At 37.6% G+C, this 23,005-nt stretch overlaps 1 protein-coding gene across 1 annotated transcript; it reads right to left on the bottom strand.

The window, feature by feature from the left end:
• Positions 1–250: 250 nt before the first annotated feature.
• On the bottom strand, positions 251–1,770 carry LOC117341350. Its single transcript, XM_033903207.1, has 2 exons — positions 1,124–1,770; positions 251–918 (listed from the first exon to the last, which is right to left on the bottom strand). The coding sequence occupies exons 1-2, from the start codon at positions 1,672–1,674 to the stop codon at positions 540–542; spliced, it is 930 nt and encodes a 309-aa protein (XP_033759098.1). The 5' UTR covers positions 1,675–1,770; the 3' UTR covers positions 251–539.
• Positions 1,771–23,005: the final 21,235 nt, after the last annotated feature.

Raw genomic sequence — 23,005 nt, 5'->3', positions numbered from 1 at the left:
GTCCTTTGTTGAGCGTTCGCCCCTGTGAGGAAGGCTTTGAGTTCTGTTCCCTGGCCAAAACATACCAGAGTCTTTAAAAATGGTAGTTTCTACTCCTGCTTAGCGCTCAGCACATCAGGAGTAAGACGACTGGTTCGCCCGTTTTCCGTATAATGTGACCGGGTGGGGTGTTCTGCTGGGCGTCTTCGGCAGTATGCTTCAGTGAAGTAGCACAATAAATCGGCAAAAGTTCCGGCCTATCACAAGGAGACTTGACACAAACATACCACAGCCTCCCAAAACACACATACGCACTCACCACACGCATACATGTCGCACGCACGAGACGCCGTCCTTAGATGACCTTAGCTGGTGATAGGTCGTTAAAAAATTAAAACCAAACCAAACCAAACACTCTTAAATATGCCTGTCAAAGTCTCCAGTGTTGCCTTACATCTTATTTTGATGCGTAGATTAATTCAAGAATGAGATTCTACAGATAACATCCATCATGTCAATTGTGTCTGTGCTGTTTCAGTTGATTATGAAACACTTGCCAACTATTGATCCCGATGCCGTCTTCTTCTGATGACATAATAAACAATTCCGTTCAAAACGCCACCTATGTTAGAGAACGTTACCACTAGATGGATCATAAAATCTGGTGGGTTTGGAAAGATGACAGCAACAGATAGTAAAGAAGCTGGCAACCATTGAATAAAATACACGATCAAAAATAGAAACATATTCCGGGCCGCTCGTTGAGTTCTGTGAGTAGCTTCAATTCTTGGTCCGAGTGATTTCTCCGTTTCTTTTGTGTCCTTTCGAATCCGAAACAAGGTAAGCCCATAAAGGACAGTGTTGATGATCAGAATGAGAATCATGAGTATGGCAACAATTACGTAGCTTATAATTCCATTTACAATGTCGAAGAAACAACTGAAATAAAAATGGGTTCATTTAGTTATGAATATTGTATACATTTTCTTCATAAAACAATAAATGATAATATTATTTTGACTTGTATATATAGCCTATATTTCTTTTTGAAATGTTACTTTGACCGATATGTCTACAGTTCCTGAATCTTATATCGAAAATACTTCTACTGGAGAATTCATAGACTGTAAAGTAAAATACTCACAAAGTACCATTTGTTCCAAACTGTCCTGTGGAGGCATAAACAGCAGCAGATGAAATGGGCAATCCGAATATCAATAAAAATAATTTCCAATCGTTTCTGCCGTACTCTACATTATGATGCAGATAAATTATACGGAAAACAGTAATTGCTATCATGTTGACTGTTAGAAGCTGTGCACATACAAAGGTGTAGAGAACAAATGCAAAGAATTGACAAAGCTCTTCCGGTCGAACGTGATCCCGAGTGATCAGAATCTGCGAGTGATCGAAAGTGTGTGTTAAGCCAAGCGTTATTTCAGTGCATGCCATATAAAACACAAATCGTTCGCTTTTTGTCCAGGAAAAAAAACCTCTCAATCCTCGGTCCTGTGTGGAAGCAACGATTACGCACAAGGCCGACAACATGCTCAGACCAAGGCACGTGATCGCCAGGGAGTGCATTAACACAAACGACCCGTCATTTATACCAACCAGTTCTAAGTCATACCCGCTTTTAGCTTCCCGTGTATTCTCACGGCTCCCATTGGTATACGATTCATGCGATATATTCATGATGGTAGAACTGACTCAAAACCACCACAAGAACGTTGTTTTAACAGCGAATTCAGATATATAGTGGTCTAAAGATAAATGACACAGTTCGATGATTGTCGGAGTATGTATATATTGTATAGTGCTGTGTAATACAGTTTCATGATTAACATGCAATATGTTTCATATGCTGATCGGAAGCTTGGCATGTGTGTAGCGGATATTAAGAAACCTCATATGATTGGTCGATGTAACCTCCCAATTCGGTGTATCAGCAAGAATGCGTCATATTACCACAATAGTTTGACCGTGATAATTAATAACTTAGATAAGAACGTATTAGAACTGCAGCAATTGCTAATTTAGTTTTCAATAGTGCAGATGCTTTTGGGATGTGTCTCCTTGCTAAATCAATACATTAATAGTTGCTACTTTGCTTAGCGCTTAGCATTTTTGTGAGACGAGCGACTAATTTGCTAATTACCAGGTAAGGTGTCCGACTAGTAGTCTTCGGCTACTGAAACATCCCGAAATACACACGTCAAATACACGGGCATCTCACACACAGGGGATGCCGTCCTTAAATTACCATAGCTGTTGATATGACGTGAAAGAATACAAAACGAAACCTAACGGCAGCCTCCCAAAAAGTCCATGCATGCAATTCGGCACTGAGGAGGCCGTCTTTTAGTGACCATAGCCGTACACGATAATAGGATGCTGAACAACGCATACGTCACGATCGTATGTATTGTCTTGTGGTGTCTATGCTTGATCTTATAATGTTTTTGCGTGAATGTCCAGTTTATTGTTACAAATCACCTGGTCCTTTGACGGACGTTACGGTAAGTACATCTAAGCAGAGAACGGAAGTGCACGAGCTCAGGACGCAGGTAAACATGAGTTGACGCGCATTAGCCACCTGTCTTGGGTTTTGATACTCATAGCGGCCTACCTCAGTAGATACAGGCACATTTTACATACTGTGGTAAGTACCATCTGTATTAAGCTATATGTCACTCTCGTGTTCCATTTAAAGTCCTGATATTGTCCGGTTGACGTCTAATGAGCCGTATATGTTAATGAGTACGACCGCATCTGGACTTTGCGGTGGATACTAGAAAACGAGGCACCAGGACCTTCCCTTACATCGGATCAAAGTTAGCCACAGGTCATCAACAGCTAGCAAGTCAAGGTCGCTACAAGGTCAGCCAGAGCCTGCATTGTGGAACTAGTAGTGGATACTAGTGTTTGATAGATGTACATGTTGCGTAGCATCTCAGTCCGTCAGTAACGGTTTCGGATGGACATCGGTGTCAACCATACCAAGAGAGTTGTCACCTAGTTGACAACCAGTTTATGATTCAGTTCATACAGGAGCGGACAGCACCTGAACTGTTATCTTGTTGTTAACAAGGAACATAGACTGGAACTACAAATGTATGCATTGTGCCTGGTTTTATGTAGATATGGAACTTCTGTATGAAACCAACGTGCTAATTTATACAATTGTATGGATGTGAATGAGTGGATGCGGGAGAGATGGCAGACATGTTAAGTGAAATGTACTTTTGTGAATTGTAAATAAATTGTTGTTTGGTTTGTTCATTTCTAACTATCTCTACCGACACTCGTCCCGCGTTACAGCATAATGAAATAATATCCATTCTGTGTTATAAATGCCTGCGGTGGTTTAACAATTTCACCTAATTCACATTAGGGAAACTAAGAATGTCTGACCATTTATTTTTAATTACGTAAATAACTGTAGTGTTACTGCTTAAATGAAACATCCACTTATGGCAAAACCGGATGCTAATGTTATGTAGTGTGGCCTTCCTGAACGTATAACGTATATTATAGACCGACAATTATGTACACATATGTCCCTATCTTAACATGTTTCCTCGATAAAATTGTAACCGAGTGTCGCATAATATTCATAGTCTCGGCTAGGGATCGTATTTGGGATATTTGGTTTATTGCCTTACCCATATCAAGCTAAAGAAAAGTTACCTTTATACTTTTCATTGACTACATTCAGTCTGCCTCTGTGACATTAATTAAACAAATGGTTGAAATTAATTTGAAAACAAACCGGCGATGTAATATCCGCAGATAAATACTTCCTTTGTAGCTCACCTGGTCCGAAGGACCAAGGTGAGCTTATGCCATACCGTTGCGTCCGTCGTCCGTCCGTCCGTCCGTCGTCCGTCGTCCGTCCGTCCGTCAACAATTGACTTCTTCTTCATAACCACACATCAGAATTTGACCAAATTTGATCAGAAGCATCCCTATGGGTAGGGGACTCAGAATTGTACAAATGATGGGGCTGACCCCCTGGGGGCCTCTGGGGCGGGGCCTAAAGGGGTCATTTTTGAGCTATTGATATAAACGACTTCTTCTCTGAAACCAAGCAATGGCTATCACTCATATTTGCCTGGTAGCATCATTATGGGGTGGGGATTCAAAATTGTACAAATTATGGGGCTGACCCCCCAGGGGCCTGAGGGGCAGGGCCAAATGTGGTCAATCTGGCTATATTGATATAAACGACTTCTTCTCTGAAACCAAGCAATGGCTATCGCTCATATTTGCCTGGTAGCATCATTATGGGGTGGGAATTCAAAATTGTACAAATGATGGGGCTGACCCCCCAGGGGCCTGAGGGGGTGGGGCCGAATGTGGTCAATTTGGCTATATTGATATAAACGACTTCTTCTCTGAAACCGAGCAATGCCTGTCACTCATATTTGCCTGGTAGCATCACTATGGGGTTGGGATTTAAAATTGTACAAATGATGGGACTGACCCCCCAGGGGCCTGAGGGGCGGGGCCAAATGTGGTCAATTTGGCTATATTCATATAATTGACTTCTTCTCTGGAACCAAACAATGGATATCTCTCATATTTTACTGGTAGCATCACCTTGGGGTAGGAATTTGAAATTGTACAAATGACGGGGCTGACCCCCTGGGGTCTGAGGGGCGGGGCCAAAAGGGGTCAGTTTTACAGAATTGATATTTAATATAAACGACTTCTGCTCTGAAACTAAGCAATGGATTTCACTCATATTTACCTGGTAACATCCCTATGGAGTGGGGATTCAAAATTGTACAAATGGTGGGGCTGACCCCCAAGGGGTCTGAGGGGCGGGGCCAAAAGGGGTCAATTTGGCTCTCTTAATATAAACGACTTCTTAGCTGAAACCAAGTGTTGGATATCGCTCATATTTGCCTGGTAGCATCACTATGGGGTGGGGATTAAAAATTGTACAAATGATGGAGCTGACCCCCCGGGGGCCTGAGGGGCGGGGCCAAATGTGGTCAATCTGGCTATATTGATATTAGCGACTTCTTCTCTGAAACCAAGCAATGGATATTGCTCATATTTGCCTGGTAATATCACTATTGGGTGGGCATTCAAAATTGTACAAATGGTGAGGCTGACCCCCCGGGGGCCTGAGGGGCGGGGCCAAGTGGGGTCAATTTGGCTGAATTGATATGAACAACTTCTTCTCTGAAACTAAGCAAGAGATATCGTTCATATTTGCCTGGTAGCATCCTTTTGGGTAGGGATTCAAAATTTTATAAAGGAAGGAACTGACCCCCACTCCCCCCGGGGTGCAGAAGACAGGGTCAAAAGGGGTCAATTGGTTTAAACAACTTCTTTTCTGAAACTAAGCAAACATTTGTGTGGTAGGATCCCTATGGGGTTGTGCCAAAAGTTGATTTTATTTCATGGATTAATGCATTTTTTGACATCAAATCCTCACGTACCCATATAAAATGCCTATGATATATTGACATAGCAATACCAGTGACAAATATACTTAATCATCATTCTTGTTTCATATCTCATGAAATCCAGGTGAGCGATACAGGCCCTCTGGGCCTCTTGTTATATTTTGTCCTCTTTCTATCGTTTCAGCTAGATTTACATTATCATGTCAGTATTCTCCAATGTCTTATTGTTGATATAGCCAAGCAATATGATGTCGGTATTCTCTATTGTTTTATTGTTGATATAGCCAAGCAATATGATGTCGGTATTCTCTATTGATTTATTGTTGATATAGCCAAGCAATATGATGTCGGTATTCTCTATTGTTATATTGTTGATATAGCCAAGCAATATGATGTCGGTATTCTCTATTGTTATATTGTTGATATAGCCAAGCAATATTATGTTGGTATTCTCTATTGTTTTATTGTTGGTATAGCCAAGCAATATGATGTCTGTATTCTCTATTGATTTATTGTTGATATAGCCAAGCAATATGATGTCTGTATTCTCTATTGTTATATTGTTGATATAGCCAAGCAATAATATGTCGGTATTCTCTATTGTTTTATTGTTGATATAGCCAAGCAATATGATGTCGGTATTCTCTATTGATGTATTGTTGATATAGCCAAGCAATATGATGTCGGTATTCTCTATTGTTTTAATTTTGATTTAGCCAAGTAATATAATGCCGTTAGTATTTACCATTTTTGCAAAATGATCATATGTTTGTTGGCCATTTAATGTAATTTCAATATATATCGTTTCCCTGTGTCGTTCTTGTAATGGTGCAATAATGCAGCTTTCATTGGTTCAGTTCCCATCTTATACTGCAAAGTTAATAATATCCGCGGCAGATGTAATTTCGCAAAATTTGCTTTTGTTCGACTTCGTCACTATTTTATCAGATTATAATTCTTATAATCTCCATTGCTAAAGTATTATGAGGGAAATGTTTCTGACGTCGAAAATAAATGACGTCGTATTTCCTGACGTCACTATAATAAGTGAATTTTGACATATGAAAACGGAGCAAAGCGATTTATCAATGTAGCTCGCAGCAATTTATGTAGCGATGTTGAATAAAAGGTGAATATTCTCGAAATGGATGTGAACTCTGACGACCATCACCTCTCGACAAATTAAAATGAGCTAATTAATTTTCACTTTTGTAATCACTTGGTGTCCTCTGATGCTCCGACTGACAGTTGTTCTTTCCTCCAAGTCTTTTACATACACATTCATTGCCTGCCTTTCCGTCTTCTACCGTCAATGTGTTTTGAGCAGACGATCAGACACCCGTTCACCGCCGCTGTAGCTCCACCTGACCTCAGACTATGGTGACCATAGATAGAAACTAGATAGTTGGAGTTAAGTGTTTTTGTGACAATAACATCCGCTCTACCCTATAAAAATCAGTCTTCCTCTTCCATTTTTTTTGTATACGAGTATCGAAGAAATCAACGTCAGATATCCGAATATCGCCATCTCGATATACGTATGAAATCCAGCAAATCCAGTGATAGATAGGAACGGTACGTAAATCTGGTCTCCGAATCTGTCCATCAATGACGTAAAAACATTTGACGTTAAAGCTTCCTTCTTAACATTTTGTGTGCCCATAATTCTGAGTGCGCCTTCCTGTACGCTTTTAATTAGTGTAGATTTACAAGGATTTTTATAACCCGAAAATTCGTTGCCCAAACTTATGAAGTAAAAAGCTTCGTCTTTTATCGAAATGGAATCCTGTTTATTTAACAAAGAGTTTATATACACACAGGAGAAATGCTAAACCGTTTTCACTTATTACACATTCTTTGAAACCAAAACTATTATTTTAGCATTACTTCTCGGAATGACTGGACCAGCACGCATAAATTGTATTACATAATATTTCAAAACTCTTTCTAACACCCCACCGTTAAACTATTTGAAAATAGTAATTAAGGAAAAGCTTCATTAAACAGATGTATTTTCAATTCACACAAATCACAAAAAAATATACATAACATTCAACATAGTTGCTTCGTCAGGGGATATATATATATATCCCGATGGTTGAAGCCTCCTCTTCAATTTAAGTCAAAACACAAATGGTAACAGCTGCACCACTACACATGGAATACGCACATCTAAACACATTCATATAAAATTGTCTGCTCATCGACAAAATGGATCCTGTCAGCCTATCAGAACTTCACACAAATAAAATATTGTTATTGCCGTGAACATCACAGGCGGCTGATTTAAGAAAACGCTAATACGTCCTCTATGTTTTACTTGTACCTGTAACTCAAAAATCAATGTCTAAAAGGGGGCGGGTCATTTCTGTTAAACTACAGTAAAATATCCTTTGCCTTTTAAACTACGACATGCTTTATAGTCGTCATGACTAAATACAATGGAGGCATCAGACAATTATTTTCGCCTTTCCAACAATCATCGAAATCTACCCACTTGCTCATTCAATCAGCCTGTTGATTTTTCTCCTTCGGTATCTACTGCACATCCAACGAAATGTTATGATTGACGAAAGCCATACTGTGCAACTGTAAATGCTCTATGCTACCGTTATCTGAAATCCAAACACAATTCTGACTTTCTGTAAACATTCCATGAATTTAAGCTCTAACATACCGCTATAACTTTGCCCCCAAGTAAAACTCCTGTCTCTTTCCGCCGGTGTACATGCTCTGTGAAAAAACTTTCCCCTAAACCTGAACAATAAAGACCAAGCATGCTGTATTACTAGCATCTGGGTAACCAGTGTATAAGAAACCTTATAAACAGTAAAACCTGTCTACATTGTTTTTTCCTAAAGAAACTAATCTTAAATATACCTATCGTCCAAATCCAATCCGTTTTAGTCTGTCAAATTTATATGTGTTTGTAATAAACCCGTGAATAGATCTCGTGGGTAATCTACAAACAGAACCGATTACTGGAGGAAGGGAGACCACTCTTTCCCTTTTGTTACCTTAGCTATTTCTCGAGCTGATATCTTGTATAACTTACCGGGCACCGTCTGTTTAAGAACCGCAACATCCCCCAGTCACCTTCACTGTCGGCATACTTGTGGAAAAACCTGCTAAAACCAACATAATCCCAACCATTCTAAACTGTACTGGATTCATTAGGTAGATTTCTGAACGTTTACCAGTACAGCCTCATCCTTCGTCTAATTAAACGACTATATCTATGAAATGCTGACTCAAATACGCCTCTAAGGATCTCAAAAATATGAGGAGCTGAAGTAAAATCAAACGGTTCTTCGGCAGTATGCCTCAGTGAGGTAGCACTTTAAATCGGCAAAAGTTCTGGACCATCACAAGGAGACTCAACACGAACATACCGCAGCCTCTCAAATCACACAAACTGTTAAACGATAATATATTGGTCCCAACAGAGAATCCTATATAAGTCTGATACGCCGCCGAAAGTATCTATATATGATGATAGCCAAATTTTAAATCAAGCTTGAACATATAACTACCTCTTGCCTTCTTTAAAAAAAAGCGATTTCCCAATCCTCAAATTTGATTTTTTTTTTATTTTGTAACACCACCTCATTTTCTTTCTTGAGATCAAATATAAGTTTGTCCTCGTTTGATTTATTAAGCAATACAGTGAATAGGTTAACTACAACTGGACAAAATTATACTTGTGCTACACACTTTTTTGAAACTTAATCGCTTACAACCCCCGTAACGTAACAAACACTGCGTTTTGCAATGCAGACTTAGTATTAGAGTTAATGACCGGACTTGGTTAAATAGGGGGTTATGTTCCCAAATTTATCAAAATAAAATTGTGTCAATGAAAAAAAATGAAAAATGAAATAAAAATTAAAAGTGTGTACAGCATTTGACCATCACGACCAGAATGGCGACAAAACGTTAATTACACCTTTAAACACCTTATCCTCATAGTACTCTTGTATCAGGTGCATTGATACGTGCCCTGTTCTTACACGACTCACTCGTTCTCACCTCTCACCTAGCCACTCTGACCTGCCGGCTTAACATTTGTACATTGTTTCCTAACAATGGTGTACCGTGGGACGACTGGTTCGCCCGTTGTCAGTATCAAATGTGACCGGGTGGGGTGTGCTGCTGGGTGTCTTCGGCAGTATGCTTCAGTGAGGTAGCACTATAAATCGGCAAAAGTTCCGGCTATCACAAGGAGACTTAACACGAACATACCGCAGCCTCCCAAAACACACATACACACTCACCACACGCATGCATGTCACACGCACGGCAGGCCGTCCTTAAAAGACCTTAGCTGTTAATAGGACGTTAAACAAAATAAACCAAACCGTGTCTATAATAAATAAGTAACAGGAGAAAGAGAAAATGTAAATGGCAGCCAGCTCGAGCCCGGGAACCCCGAACACTAGCTGCTCTACCAACTGAGCTACCTGGTCGCCGTTGATAGACCCTGTCCAGTTCCACTACACATTTAGTCAAATTGTCTGCTATTCTGCGAGATTTTTAAGGGCAATAACTTTCCACTGAAGAAAGGCAATTTAATGCATATATATTTCGCCTTACAAATTATAGCGAATAGACTAGACTGCAATGTTATCAGTAATTTTATTTGGCCCACGCATTGAATTATACATCAGTAATTAGATATGTCCACTAACTAAAGATCGCATACATTCTGTTAGCAAATCGTCTTCCAAACATCTATTACCAATTCCGGAGCTACACCATGTGATGTCACAAACCAATCCGCTTTATAGTTGCATCTTTTAGGAGTAACAAAAAATCGATGAAAGCCTTCAATATTTTGAAACCGCAAACTCAACTTTTGTATACAAAACGCCATGTATATGTCTTCTATAGGAAAAAACGGAATATTTTCGGAAATTTCTAAAACTTTTTTGGCAACGCCAATGCTTGTTATGTAAGCTGTACCTGAGCAATATGTTGGATAATAACGACCTGGGTATGTCTCAAAGTCGACATAAAATTTGGAGTCCTTGTCCCTGACTGGAAAAGCCATATTTGGACAAGTACCCCCAATTGCGGATAGCAGAGATTTTGAATGTTTTTTCAAAGATTTTAAAAGGCCTGGGATATTAATGTACACATCGTCGTCACTTTTAAGCACATACCACGCATGAGCACATCTTGTTTTGGCCCATTTAAAAGCCATTAATGTTTTGTACGTTAGATTCTTATATGTATCTATAAAATCTTCTTGAAGAATATCATGATGAATGTCATTCTCTTCTTTTATTTGTAAGTTCTCTGTCTGATTTCCCGATATTCCTAATAAAAATGCATATCGAACATTTGCTTTGTTCTTTTTAGTTCTTGTAAGCCAAGTCGTGCGCATAGCTTCACGACGATTATAATGCGCATGCGCAGTTGTTATTAATATTAACACATCAATATCAGCCCCATAACCGGTTTCGGTTGAAGTTTTACATATGTCTGCATTATCAATAAGAAATGTGAAATTATGGGAGAAGCACTTTTCACATAATTCTGGTCTCGTTGTAAGGTTGTATGTGTTTTCAGGTTCTGAAGCGAATACGAGACTTTAGTTAGGGATCCGTTCGATGTGTCTCGACACAGTCTTCTTACTCTGTGTCTTTGTAATCAAAATCATATGATAGAATGTCGTACTAGTAATTGTAAAAACTACGAGTAGAGCAAACATATAGAACAGTTCATTATATGCCGCGAATCTCATTTTTCTGAATCGTCTACCCATGTTGATATGTGTTGTAGAGTAATTCCAGTTGAAGTTGTACTATCTGTTGACACAAGTTTTTTTGTCGTCGTGATGTATCTGCAAAATAGAAAGATGTTTAATAATTAATCAAAATATACTAGCTATATTACTCAATATTGACAAAAAGTGCCAAATAGCAATAATAGCATTTGACCAACATTACCCCCTCCCGTTTCGAGATGATTGTACGTTAAGCAATACCCTTACGAAACACACATTGGAGTGGATGGTTTATTTATATACGGACTCATATTTTTAACGTTTACTGGTGTGTAAACGGCATCTTTTAACAGATATTTTGAATAAGGCATGTTAGTCATGTTGAAATATCTGTAAGAAAATGCAGTTAGCACACCAATATACAAAACAAAAACACGATGTATTCCTTATATTGACATTTTAGCCTGTGTTTTATTTCAATGTTATCACAAAAGTAAATCGGTAAATAGCTGATTCCAATTTGGCGAGATAGGTTGTCAACTCCAGGACTAAAGAAAACATAGTTTCACAGTAACATCGTTTTTTATACGATTCATGCGAGATATTTCAAACATTTTATTTTTTCATCGTTATATTTTATTCAATTGTACCATATTCCATCCACAATTTGTTAAGGAAACAAAGTTAAAACTGAAACGCAAATAACAATTGCGCATTCACACTAATTGCGCAAGTGTGCACCAGTCCAGCTATGAATAATGTATTCCTGCGCGTCAAGTTTGACGTTCACACACTTGAAAACGATGCTCTCGTTAGTAAGGTTATATAATGAACATACACTGAAAATCCAAATCTTAACGTCCTTTCAACAGCATTTAAGGACGGCCTTCACTGTGTGTGAGATGCATGCGTGTGGTGAGTATGTGTATTTTGGAAGGCTGGAGTATGTCTGTATTTTGTCTCCTAGTGATTTTGATGCCGACTTTATAGTGCTACATCAATGAAGTATACCTGCCAAGGACACTCATCCTGTCACATTTGAGTTCCAAATGATTAAATCAGATTATTGGGTTAGTACATTGGACCACCCCAAAGGTCACCGTTCAGTGTATTTTTAAACAGACATTAACCTTTAAAGATTTTTTCCTTAAAAAAGTAGCAACCAGATAACTTTGATGTCTTTTTATCCGGTGGTAAAAGTGTAGATTTTGAATTGTTAAATTCAGACCCCAGGGTCAATGTATGGAGTCACGCCAAGGGATCAGACTTCTGCTTAGGCCAATATGGGTATTTAATTTCAACAAACTGATAAAAACTATATAGCTATGATACTTCATTGATATAATGTCAAAGACATGAATACATGTATTTTAAATAGTTAAATTCATTCAGTATATAGGGTCAGCACTTGGGTCTTCTAACACCCCTCGGGGCTTCGTTTCTGGGTTAAATATAATATACCCATCCAATAACAATATTAAACATTGATAGACAACCAGAGATAAACAAAATCATGTTGTAAAAATAGACCCACTGGGGTGTTTCCCCGCCCCTAGGAACACAGTTTCTTGATTGTATCTTTCAAACTGTCGATATCCCCGCACCTTGGTCAAACTCAGATACGATTGGTATCACGAGATAGACTACATTATAGCGTAATAAAAGGACCTGGGGTCTTTCTGCGCTCCAAGGGAATTAGTTCATTTCAACAAAATAATTTTCTAAAGTAATCACTGGGATTTTTTTTACAATACTAGGGAGTCTATCATTGAAGCATTTGAGATGTACATCTCATAACCACATATATAATCAACACATACAGATATTAACGAGCCTCTCGAATGCCTTTGCATATGGTCTCCTCTGGTCTCTTAATCTAATCCTGACCGATATTGGTTCATAGTAAGAATTCAAAATGTATGTTAACATTTTATTATTGTAGATGTGTATATTAAAAATACGTATATACCGGAGTCTTAATTTATAGCTGTATGCTATATTTTATCTTAGTTTTCCGATTGTGTATATCGTCAGTCCTGCAGGTAGGGCGTACAAATTGTACGTCCTGTCAAATTGTTTGGCTAATAATTGGCAACTTAACGTTTGATATTATCTTTTCTCTTATTTCTATTCAACATTGTATGTTAAAAGGCCTCTCCCGACACCTCATCGCTTTTGGATTTAGATGAGCGTTCGTGCCTGTGTTGACGGCTTATGGATCTACCCAATGGCCGATACATACCAGAGACTCTAAATATTGTAATTGATGCTCCTTATCAACGCTTTCTATTTTGGGGAGTTTGAAAGATTATAGGTATATCGCCCGCTGTCAGTATAATATGAATGGGTTTGCTTCTTTGTTGACTTCGGCAGTATGCATCAGTGAGGACGCATTGAAATGTCGACGGAAGCACCGCATTATCATTAAAGCGAACACGAATGTACTGTAACAACATTCTATTACACATCCACAAACGCTCATTCACTACACTGACAGATCTCGCAGAGAATTTGGTTTGGTTTATTTTGTTTAACGTCCAGAGAAGGGAACCTCCTTAAATGATTGAAGCTCTTGATGTGATGTTTAACGGATACAAAATTAAGCTAAACTTACTTCTTATTTAAGATCTAACCCACTTTCTTTTCTTGCCGTAGCCGTCTTATTCAATGTTATTAACTCCTGTTTGTTTAGCTCCTGTTCATAGGTTTATATTTACATTATGTGTTGCATTTGTCTATATATCGTTAGTAAACCAAATTGTATTCATGAGACTGTATACTACAATTACAGTGATTCGGTCAAGTGTAGGAATACAGCTCCAAGTGTTGTAGGTTAAACAATGGCCGCCAGTTACTTTCGGCCTAGAGAACTTTGGAATGCTAGCATTTATTTACAGAGGCCACAACGAAAAATTAAGCAACATCACAAGTTATGAGAGTATCATTTTATAATTAGAAAAATGTAGTCAACACGAAATTACTATAAGTGCCACTTTTGATCTATACGAAATATGATAAAATTGTGAATGTCGTCACACTCACAGGGGCTCGTTCCGAATTTTCAGAAATGCAAGATAAGATAACAATAAAAGTAATGTATTTATAAAAACAATCTTGTATAAATATCGGGAGTATCGACATGGTTTCCGGTTGAATATGTGTAGGCCTACTGGATTTTAGTTTTGTGATTATTCACTGATGTCAAAGGCCTACTTACAAAATCGAGCCCCTTTGAAGTTGAAAATCGTCTGCTTAGTTAGCCTAGCGATACGGAGTTGACCGGTTAGACTGGAATCTGTTTCGAACGAAATATCCTTGGAATCGTTTCCCCTACTGTCAAGACGACTTTCATTTAGAATCTAAACGCAGGTATTCTTGTTAAATTAACGTAAATAAAGTCGATAGAAACATAAGTGTTTCCGAGGAATCGAATCTGTCCTGGGCAATGCCCGTTCAAACCGTATCACTTCTAAATGTAAATACTGTAAATATAAGCATTGAACTGTTACCAAATGGTAGTATACAGTCGATATGAATACAATTTGGGTGACAGATAAATATTTCATGTCGCCCTACGGGCGACATTATATTCATCTGTCACCCAAATTGTATTCATATCGATTGTATTCATATCGACTGTATACTACCATTTGGTAACAGTTCAATGCTTAAATAAATACCTAGCTTATAATGGGACTGAAAGCAGGATCAGTACCTTTATGTACACTAAATAAATGATACTTTGGACGATATAAACGGTTTTAACAATGCTTTCGATTTCCACTCATAAATGTACAATGTATGTAGCGACCGTAGATAATTTATAAGACGGGACCAGCGTAGTGTCATAATATAAAACATCTGCATTGATTTACAAACAATTGTCTGGTAGCTATTTATTCCTCGGGTGTGTGATTTACAAACGGAATGTGATACTGCATGAAAGCCTATTGATATATAGGACTATATCCCATACTGTTAGTAAACTTCAATATCCAATCAGTTCAATGTGAAAATGAGGAAAGAGACGTATCACTCACCTTGATTCGATTTTGTGTCTAAAGCTATTCAACGTCCAAGTGTACGTGTATTTTATTCAAGCCAACCTGATCAGACACTACGTGTTTTACCGTATAAGAAATATATTGATTAAGAGATACGGCTTAAAGCAAATCAGTGAGGCATTCAGTGGTAAGAGATTAAGCCAAATGTCTTTTAATCTTTGTCTCATTCATTACGATCGACGATATCACATTCTATACAGTAAAACCGTCTAACCGCGTACGCTACGGATATACTGTTTTACAATGCAGTAGAGTATACATTTCAAAATCATATCCAATATATACTGGACTGGTACTGACCGTAGGCCGCTGTTTTTTCTCCGGGTACTCCGGCTTTCCTCCACCTCCAAAATTAGGTAGTCTTTAACTGACCATGGCTATTAATAGGACGTTAAAAAAAAAAGCAAAATTAGCAACAAAAGAAAATCGCTGACTCTGCAGGGGCACCACATTAGGTGCCTCTTACGACAGGAAGTGGGGTACAACTGCCCAATATCTTAGGAATTTGTGTTACAGGGAAAAGTAAACAATAGTGTAAAAATTACTTAATTTATCAATATTCAACACTAAGGTACACTATTATTGAAATCCATTGAATAGACATCATCATTTTGAAACGTTAATCAAGAAAGAAGATGTGAGGACACTACGTAATCCATTTAATAGCAATCAGCATTTTAAAACGTTAACCAAGAAAGAATATTTGTGGACACTTCGTACTAAAATTCAAAGTATCCGAAGGAGCCGCGGTGCCCGAGTGGTTAAGGTGTCCCGACACTTTAACACTTGCCCTCCACCTCTGGGTTGCGAGTTCGAAACCTACGTTGGGTTGTTGCCATGTACTGACTGTAGGCCGGTGGTTTTTCCCCGGGTACTTCCGGCTTTCCTTCACCTCCAAAACCTGGAACGCCCTTAAATGACCCCGGCTGTTAATATAACGTTAAACAAAAATTAAAACAAACTCCGGTAAATTTTGACCTAGGTCTGCTCATTTTTGTTTTAAACTAGTATGTATATCTTAATCGCATCAAATATAGCATGAAAGTAATTCAAATCATTGCAATGAAACAACATGATGAATCGTTTGTATGTGTTAACCTTAAGCGGTATCACGTGATACTGTCACTCAACAAAATATAGTGAAGTAAATGAATCAACTACATGTATCATGCAAAATTAGATAACATTTAATCTAAATAATATTAAGCACATATAAACAACGTTAAGCTGGTCCATCTAAAATAAGTTTGGTACCAAATATAACAATAGGGAAAAATTAAACGACAAGACCGGTACTCGAAACAAGGACACCTGAGCAATGTTATGAATTGTCTATTTTTGTCTGGTATTCAACATCAGACCATCATTAAAAAGTATGCAACATTCGGACTATTGACCATGAATAATCAGATGGAAGGAAAATCCCATAACGTATCAAGCATAGGCAAGGGAATTGACTATCAGCACAGTCTGAGGAAGGTATGGCTAGTTTTATACATTAAAAGTGTATACTCAATGTAAATGTTAACTTGAAACTTCTTACCTATATTTTTATAACCTCATTCAGGAATGTCCGTTTCATATCAAAGGCGTTCTTAAACAAAATGTCTAACTTACGTTATAATGCGCTACAAGTGGCAACCTTTATTTCCCAACAAATAACTTAAACATTACTTTAAAGTTTGATGAAGTGTCAAAATATGGCGTGGGGACAACAAACGAAATTGATTTTCTGTATTTGTGAGTGAGAGTGTATACATGAAAAAGAGTAAATTAATATAGAAAGTAGCCTTCATTAACAGTAAATTTCAATTTGATTTTATAAATATCTACTCATTCTGCTGCGTGAGGAGTTAAATGACTACGTTACCTTACTGTGGGAGTTTTGCTGAGATTATGTTTTTGTTTATATCTCATTGAACTTAGCTATTGAATGTATTAAGCTAGATAATTGAATTTTCAAATTCTACGTCAAATCCATACTTTTTCAATAGACTTATGGTATATCTGCATAAGCCTAGATCGCTTTTACTCATTCAGTGGTATTGTGTGAAAGCTTTAACGAAAGTAGTTCTAAACAAATATCTGATATTTTCGCATCTATGAATTGAAAAGTGCCAGTTTCTGTTATTCATCTGGTCGTTTTATCATTGTCCCTTTTTTGTCGAGATAGCAACATCTGGATCACGATCTGATTAGGTGTTTTTTCCGGTTATATCATTTTCCCGTAAAAATGTTTGGAAATCATATTTGAGGTTAAACAGAAAAAAATAATATTTTCATAACATGTCATCGATATAATTTTAAGGTTATGTCGTGTTTCACAATGCTAAAGACATTGATAATTAAAGGTAATGTATGATACAGTTTTTCCACTTCGCCAGTTATTTTATAGTCGCTATATCGTTATCAAGGGAAGGTCACAAGAACGTTTGAGACAGAAATTAAATTGGTAAATCATGTTCATAATCATGACTTTTCAGACATGACTAACGCAAAGAGATTATTCTGCAGACGACAAAATGAATTCTTGATTGTTTTTCACTTTAAATTCTTAGTAGAAAATTTGTCCTAAATTCAATACCGTGTGAAAGATATATGAAATAATAGTTTCGTTTTCTTACTAAACAAAGGCATTTTAGAAATGGGAAAATGGAGATATAGTATGGAGTGACAGGCGAGGGATGTGTAGTGAGGAAATTAGGGAGCTGTCTGTTGAATATCACATAGAACGTTAAAAGGCGACCATCCTTACTCTAATTAGACAGTACAGGATATCCTGCTGCGACCATGGATGAAAGGGATTAAGGCCCTACTGTATCAGATATGGTTTATTTCAAATTTATTTATTCGCTCTAAATTATCGTATAATTTGACTTAATTATTGCCTAACCCTTACATCTAAACCGGCAATTATCACTTCTTTCCTTTACCGAATACGCACAGAAGAATAATTTTGACTGAACCATCTAAAGCGGACCACCATTTTAGTTCGATCCGAAGGACAGGAGGTCAGTGGTTAGTTGGTAGAAGGCATGTATGCGATTTATCGGTATTTATAATGATTGTCCTTTCACGTTATTTCATTCAAACACAAACGTTAGTTCATTCCAACATAAACACAAAATAAAGAAACAAAACGTATTGTGCTAAAACAGTAACCAAACTGTCCCTTCCTTGATAATGAAGAGACAGTGTATCATGTTCTTTTTTATCTGAGAAATATAAAATGTTAGGGCATTTCTTTTAAAGAACTAAATTCAAATAAAATTCCTATAGTCTCAACAAACTGAAATGAAACAATAGATCATGTTCATTTTTATCCCAGAAAAATAAAATGCTAGGGCATATTTTTGTCAAGAACTCGATACAAATACAATTCCTATAGCCACACAAAATCAACTACTGGGTAGCAGATAATCGTCCATTATCTCTCTGTAAGTTATATAAAATCAATAGATTGTAATTGTAATGATACCTGGTATTGGAGACATGGATACTATTGATCGTCAGGACCCTACGCCAAAGCTGTATTATATACACACTGGCTAGGTTCCCAAGGGTATCCAGGGAAACAGTACCATTGACTATTGTCCGAGCTGTATTTATGATTTATTCACACCACACCCAGCAAGTACTCTCCCTTCCCTCTAAAAAAGAGTAGTCTCCTCTTCTTCACCCTCTTTATAGACATGTCCTATATTCATCTTATAATTGTCACTACCATAGCATCATCACTTCTTTACCTCTAACAACTTGAAAAATCTCATTCTAAGTAGCTTTATATTGACCCAACAAATAAATCACTGTCTACTACCTTTTAAACTTCTTTCATATCCCTTTATAACCATGCCCTAACATACGCACTATAATCTGACTTTTTATGAAATAAAACTTTCAAAACAATGGACAATAAGGAGAAAGTCACAGTCTTGACATAAAATTACAGGTATTTTAACTATTAGTATTGATATGCGTAAACCTGTCTTAATCTAGATATGATGACATAATATAATCATTTTGGACGTAGTTTTTCCTTTTAATTAATAATGTAATAAACTGTTTTGTAAAATAATCGTCATGAGTCAACGCTTCTTTTTGCTGATTTATCAACATAAATATCAACATGAGTTGGAATGTATTGGAAATATATTGTGATACCTTGATATTATAAATGTTGTTATGAACATAAAACGGGATTAAGTGAGACATGTCTGGTACTATTTCATGTTTCTATACACTGAGGAGCAGAATGGCTTTCCAAGAGTATAATTGTTGGCCTGTCTGATTAAGTCTGGTCAATAATTTTTCTTGCTAATGATATCGCTATTAACTAACTGAGTAATTTCCCCGACCTTGCATATATTTCATGGCATACTCTTTAAGATTATCGATATTGTTAAGAATAATAAGTGAAGTTTTGAAAACTTGATATATTCTATGATTATCATTGGTGTTACGTTTAGCCCAACTGGGTTAGATTGACATATTGTTAACTGGCGATCATATGTGAGCTTTTGTTGATGTTTAAATTGATTTCTGTAGACCATGCTACTCCCATCTTAGATGAATGTGTATTGGATCAAGGCGATCTTGCTTTGTATTGTGGGGATCACAATAGGCCACGTGTCATTTTACCTGTATTTTTAGCTCAGACTATAGCTTTTCACAGTCTAGAACAGGAGAAACGAAAAACAACCATTATTCTTTACATTTTATAGTCAGACTATGATCGATCACAGAAAGTCATGACGGATTAATCACAGTAGGACGTAAAATGACTCATCATTGATTACATTGATTAACATGAGCAATACTTAAGGCACAGATGTGACCCAAACGAATATAGGCAAGAACTAATATCTGAAATAAGATTATTTTTAAGTTATAGCAACATGAACCCAATAAAATGTCAATTTAGAACAATTCAGAGTGCATTTGAACTAGTGATCATTTGCTTATTTGTAGGGCATCAATTAGTATGAAGACCAGTCCAACAAGCCATTCGTAATAAATATGATCCTGCCTGTAGTACTTGAACTCAAACAGGCAACATATCACTCTCTTTTGCGGGTATTGTACTGTACCGATTACTAAATATAAAGGTTAAAAGGAAATCCAACAGGCCTGAACTACAATGTTGAAAGGTGATCGTAGACACGACTATCACTTGAAGGGGCATTCCGTCGTTGGAATGAGTTTATACCATAAAAACAAATGTAAACGGAAATCTTATATTTTCCCAACTAATAAAAGTTATAAAATTTACTGTTATACGATATGCAAAGCCCAAAGATAAACCAAAATTCTTAAAATTAGAGGCTTTTAAAAATGTCACGTTGATCCGAAGTGCGAAAATTAATCGCCGATAACGACTATCGACACAAGATTGCGTAGACAAATCCGCGAAAAAACGAACATGGCGCACATGGCTCCCCGAGCAAGCAATTAGCTAATTGGTCAATCGGCGAGAACATGAAGACACGATAAGGGAGCGAACGTCATAAAAAATCGTATACTTTTCGACAACTAGTTGGAAAGATAGAAAAGAGCAAAGGAGTTTTACTGCCAGCTTTCAGTGAGTTGATCATATTACTGATCAAACATCAAATTATTGCGCGCATATCGTTTAGCCATCGTTCGCACATGGTGTGCACAACTTTGTGATGTGCGATTGAATCACGATTAGATTACAATCGAAATTAAATCATGTATTCAATTTAAATGCGATCTAATACAAATGTAGCCACGGTGAATCAAATCTTATGATACAGAGTAACATCATTTAGATAGTTTCCATTAACGCGTAACAGTTTCGAAAACAATAAAGACATGTTATGCTGGTAAGTGGATGTTTTAGCAGATCAATACAATCCAGTAAGATTTACCTATCCAGTAGATAGTTGTATACCGTACACTGAGGTTGGTCCTCACCTTAAATTTATTCATTGTATATCAAGGATTCCTAGGCAATTCAATTGAAAGTTATTTAAGCGTATATGACCAACGAAACCCGGACACTTCCGGCCAAATACACGGTATATCGGCCTCCTAGTTATTCAGATGTCGTGGCTGGCGAAGTTATAACATATTTGACCTCTGTGACCTTGAATTTAATCTACGATCATTCATGACAACAAAACAGGTTAACTAAAGGATCAATAACAGATCTGGACCTCATGCTTATTGAGTTGTTGTTTAAAATTAACTTTAGAAAACAAAAAGCATTTTAATTTCTACCTGTCAGAGGCCAGGATAAAGCGGCAATTTCGTTGAAATATGAAATTAAGGTGATAAAAGTGACAGGTATCCTTTCGTTTATCGACATACTTAATATCACCAAGATTGAATAAAATAATACGTTTGTTTTTACCGATTGTTGTATAGGAAGCTTCTTTCAGGTCATGCCTTTGCTCATTTTATTACCTTGCTTCGGCATGAATGATTCAAGTACGCTTGCTGGACAAACTTTTGTGCAAATAACACCTTACTGGCCTCCACATTGTAGATGTAACCACAGGGAATTCGTGCCTGGTCATTTCGGATGTGATATTATCTATTGAAATAAGATATTTACACATACGATTCCGGGCTTCGGTTGAATTACCAAACCGCTGCCGAGTACTAGTACTGACAGTGGGCCTGATTGTGGCGGTACACAAACACGTCGGACTAGCGACAGTTGCTCTACCTGTAATCTGAACTTGATTGGCTGAACGACAAACAGGATATGCTGTCTATAAAATTGTTCCACTGGATATTCCAAACCCCTATTTTATCGTTATTGGATTTATATGAATTTAAAATCATGTGCGGAATTTGTTTAAATTCCATTAGTGCCAACATTTCAATTCGAACTCCGACTACTTCAAGTCACCGCAACTGAGTGAGATGCGCATTAGAGTTTGTATCTTACTTTAAGTACTTTCGTCGTCCAAGAGACAGGGTTTAAAGGCAGTAATGCATGTACAGTTGACATTTACACACACATCTGTAGCACACCTGACTGAACTTCAGACTTAACGCTGACTTCCTGATCATAATTGCACCTGTTTGACCTCGGTCAGTTGGACAAAAGTGATAAAGGTAGCTCTTGGCAGTGCTTCCTTAAACTTGCTCTGCCGTCACACAATCGGGCAAAAGGGCACAAGGGGTAAAATATGCACCGACTACATAACCATTTACGGGAAAATCACAGAATTGTACCTGCTGCCCCCATTGCATGATCATATGAGGCGACTTAACTTGGGATCTTATCTTTTCTCTTCTTTCTTGATAACTTTCTTCTTCCTAATGTCCACCTTGACAATGCCTCACGTTTGGCCTTTAGTTGAGCGTTCGCCGCTGTGAGGAAGGTTTTGGTTTCTGTCCCCTATCCGAGACATACCAGAGTCTTTAAAAATGGTAGTTGCTACTCCTGCTTAGCGCTCAGCATATTTGGAGTGGGACGACTGGTTGGCCCGTTGTCAGTATAGTGTGACCGGGTGGGGTGTGCTGCTGGGTGTCTTCGGCAGTATGCTTCAATGAGATAGCACTTTATATCGGCAAAAGTTCCGGCCTATCACAAGGAGACTTAACACGAACATACCGCAGCCTCCCTAAACACACATACGCACTCACCACACTCACACATGTCTCATGCACGGGAGGCCGTCCTTAAATGACCTTAGATGTTAATAGGACGTTAAACAAAATAAACAAAACCAAACCAAACCAAATCAGTATGCAGAAATTGTTTTTGAGATTCCCCCTGAGATTATAGTATATTGTGCTTATCGTATCTATTGATGTGCTGTCGTTTTAGTTTATGCTCT

The sequence above is a fragment of the Pecten maximus genome, chromosome 13 (assembly GCF_902652985.1).
Source record: "Pecten maximus chromosome 13, xPecMax1.1, whole genome shotgun sequence".
Classification (NCBI taxonomy): Eukaryota; Metazoa; Mollusca; class Bivalvia; order Pectinida; family Pectinidae; genus Pecten; species Pecten maximus.
The sequence above is the reverse complement of the archived record's forward strand: the minus strand, read 5'-3'. Positions and strand labels throughout refer to the sequence as shown.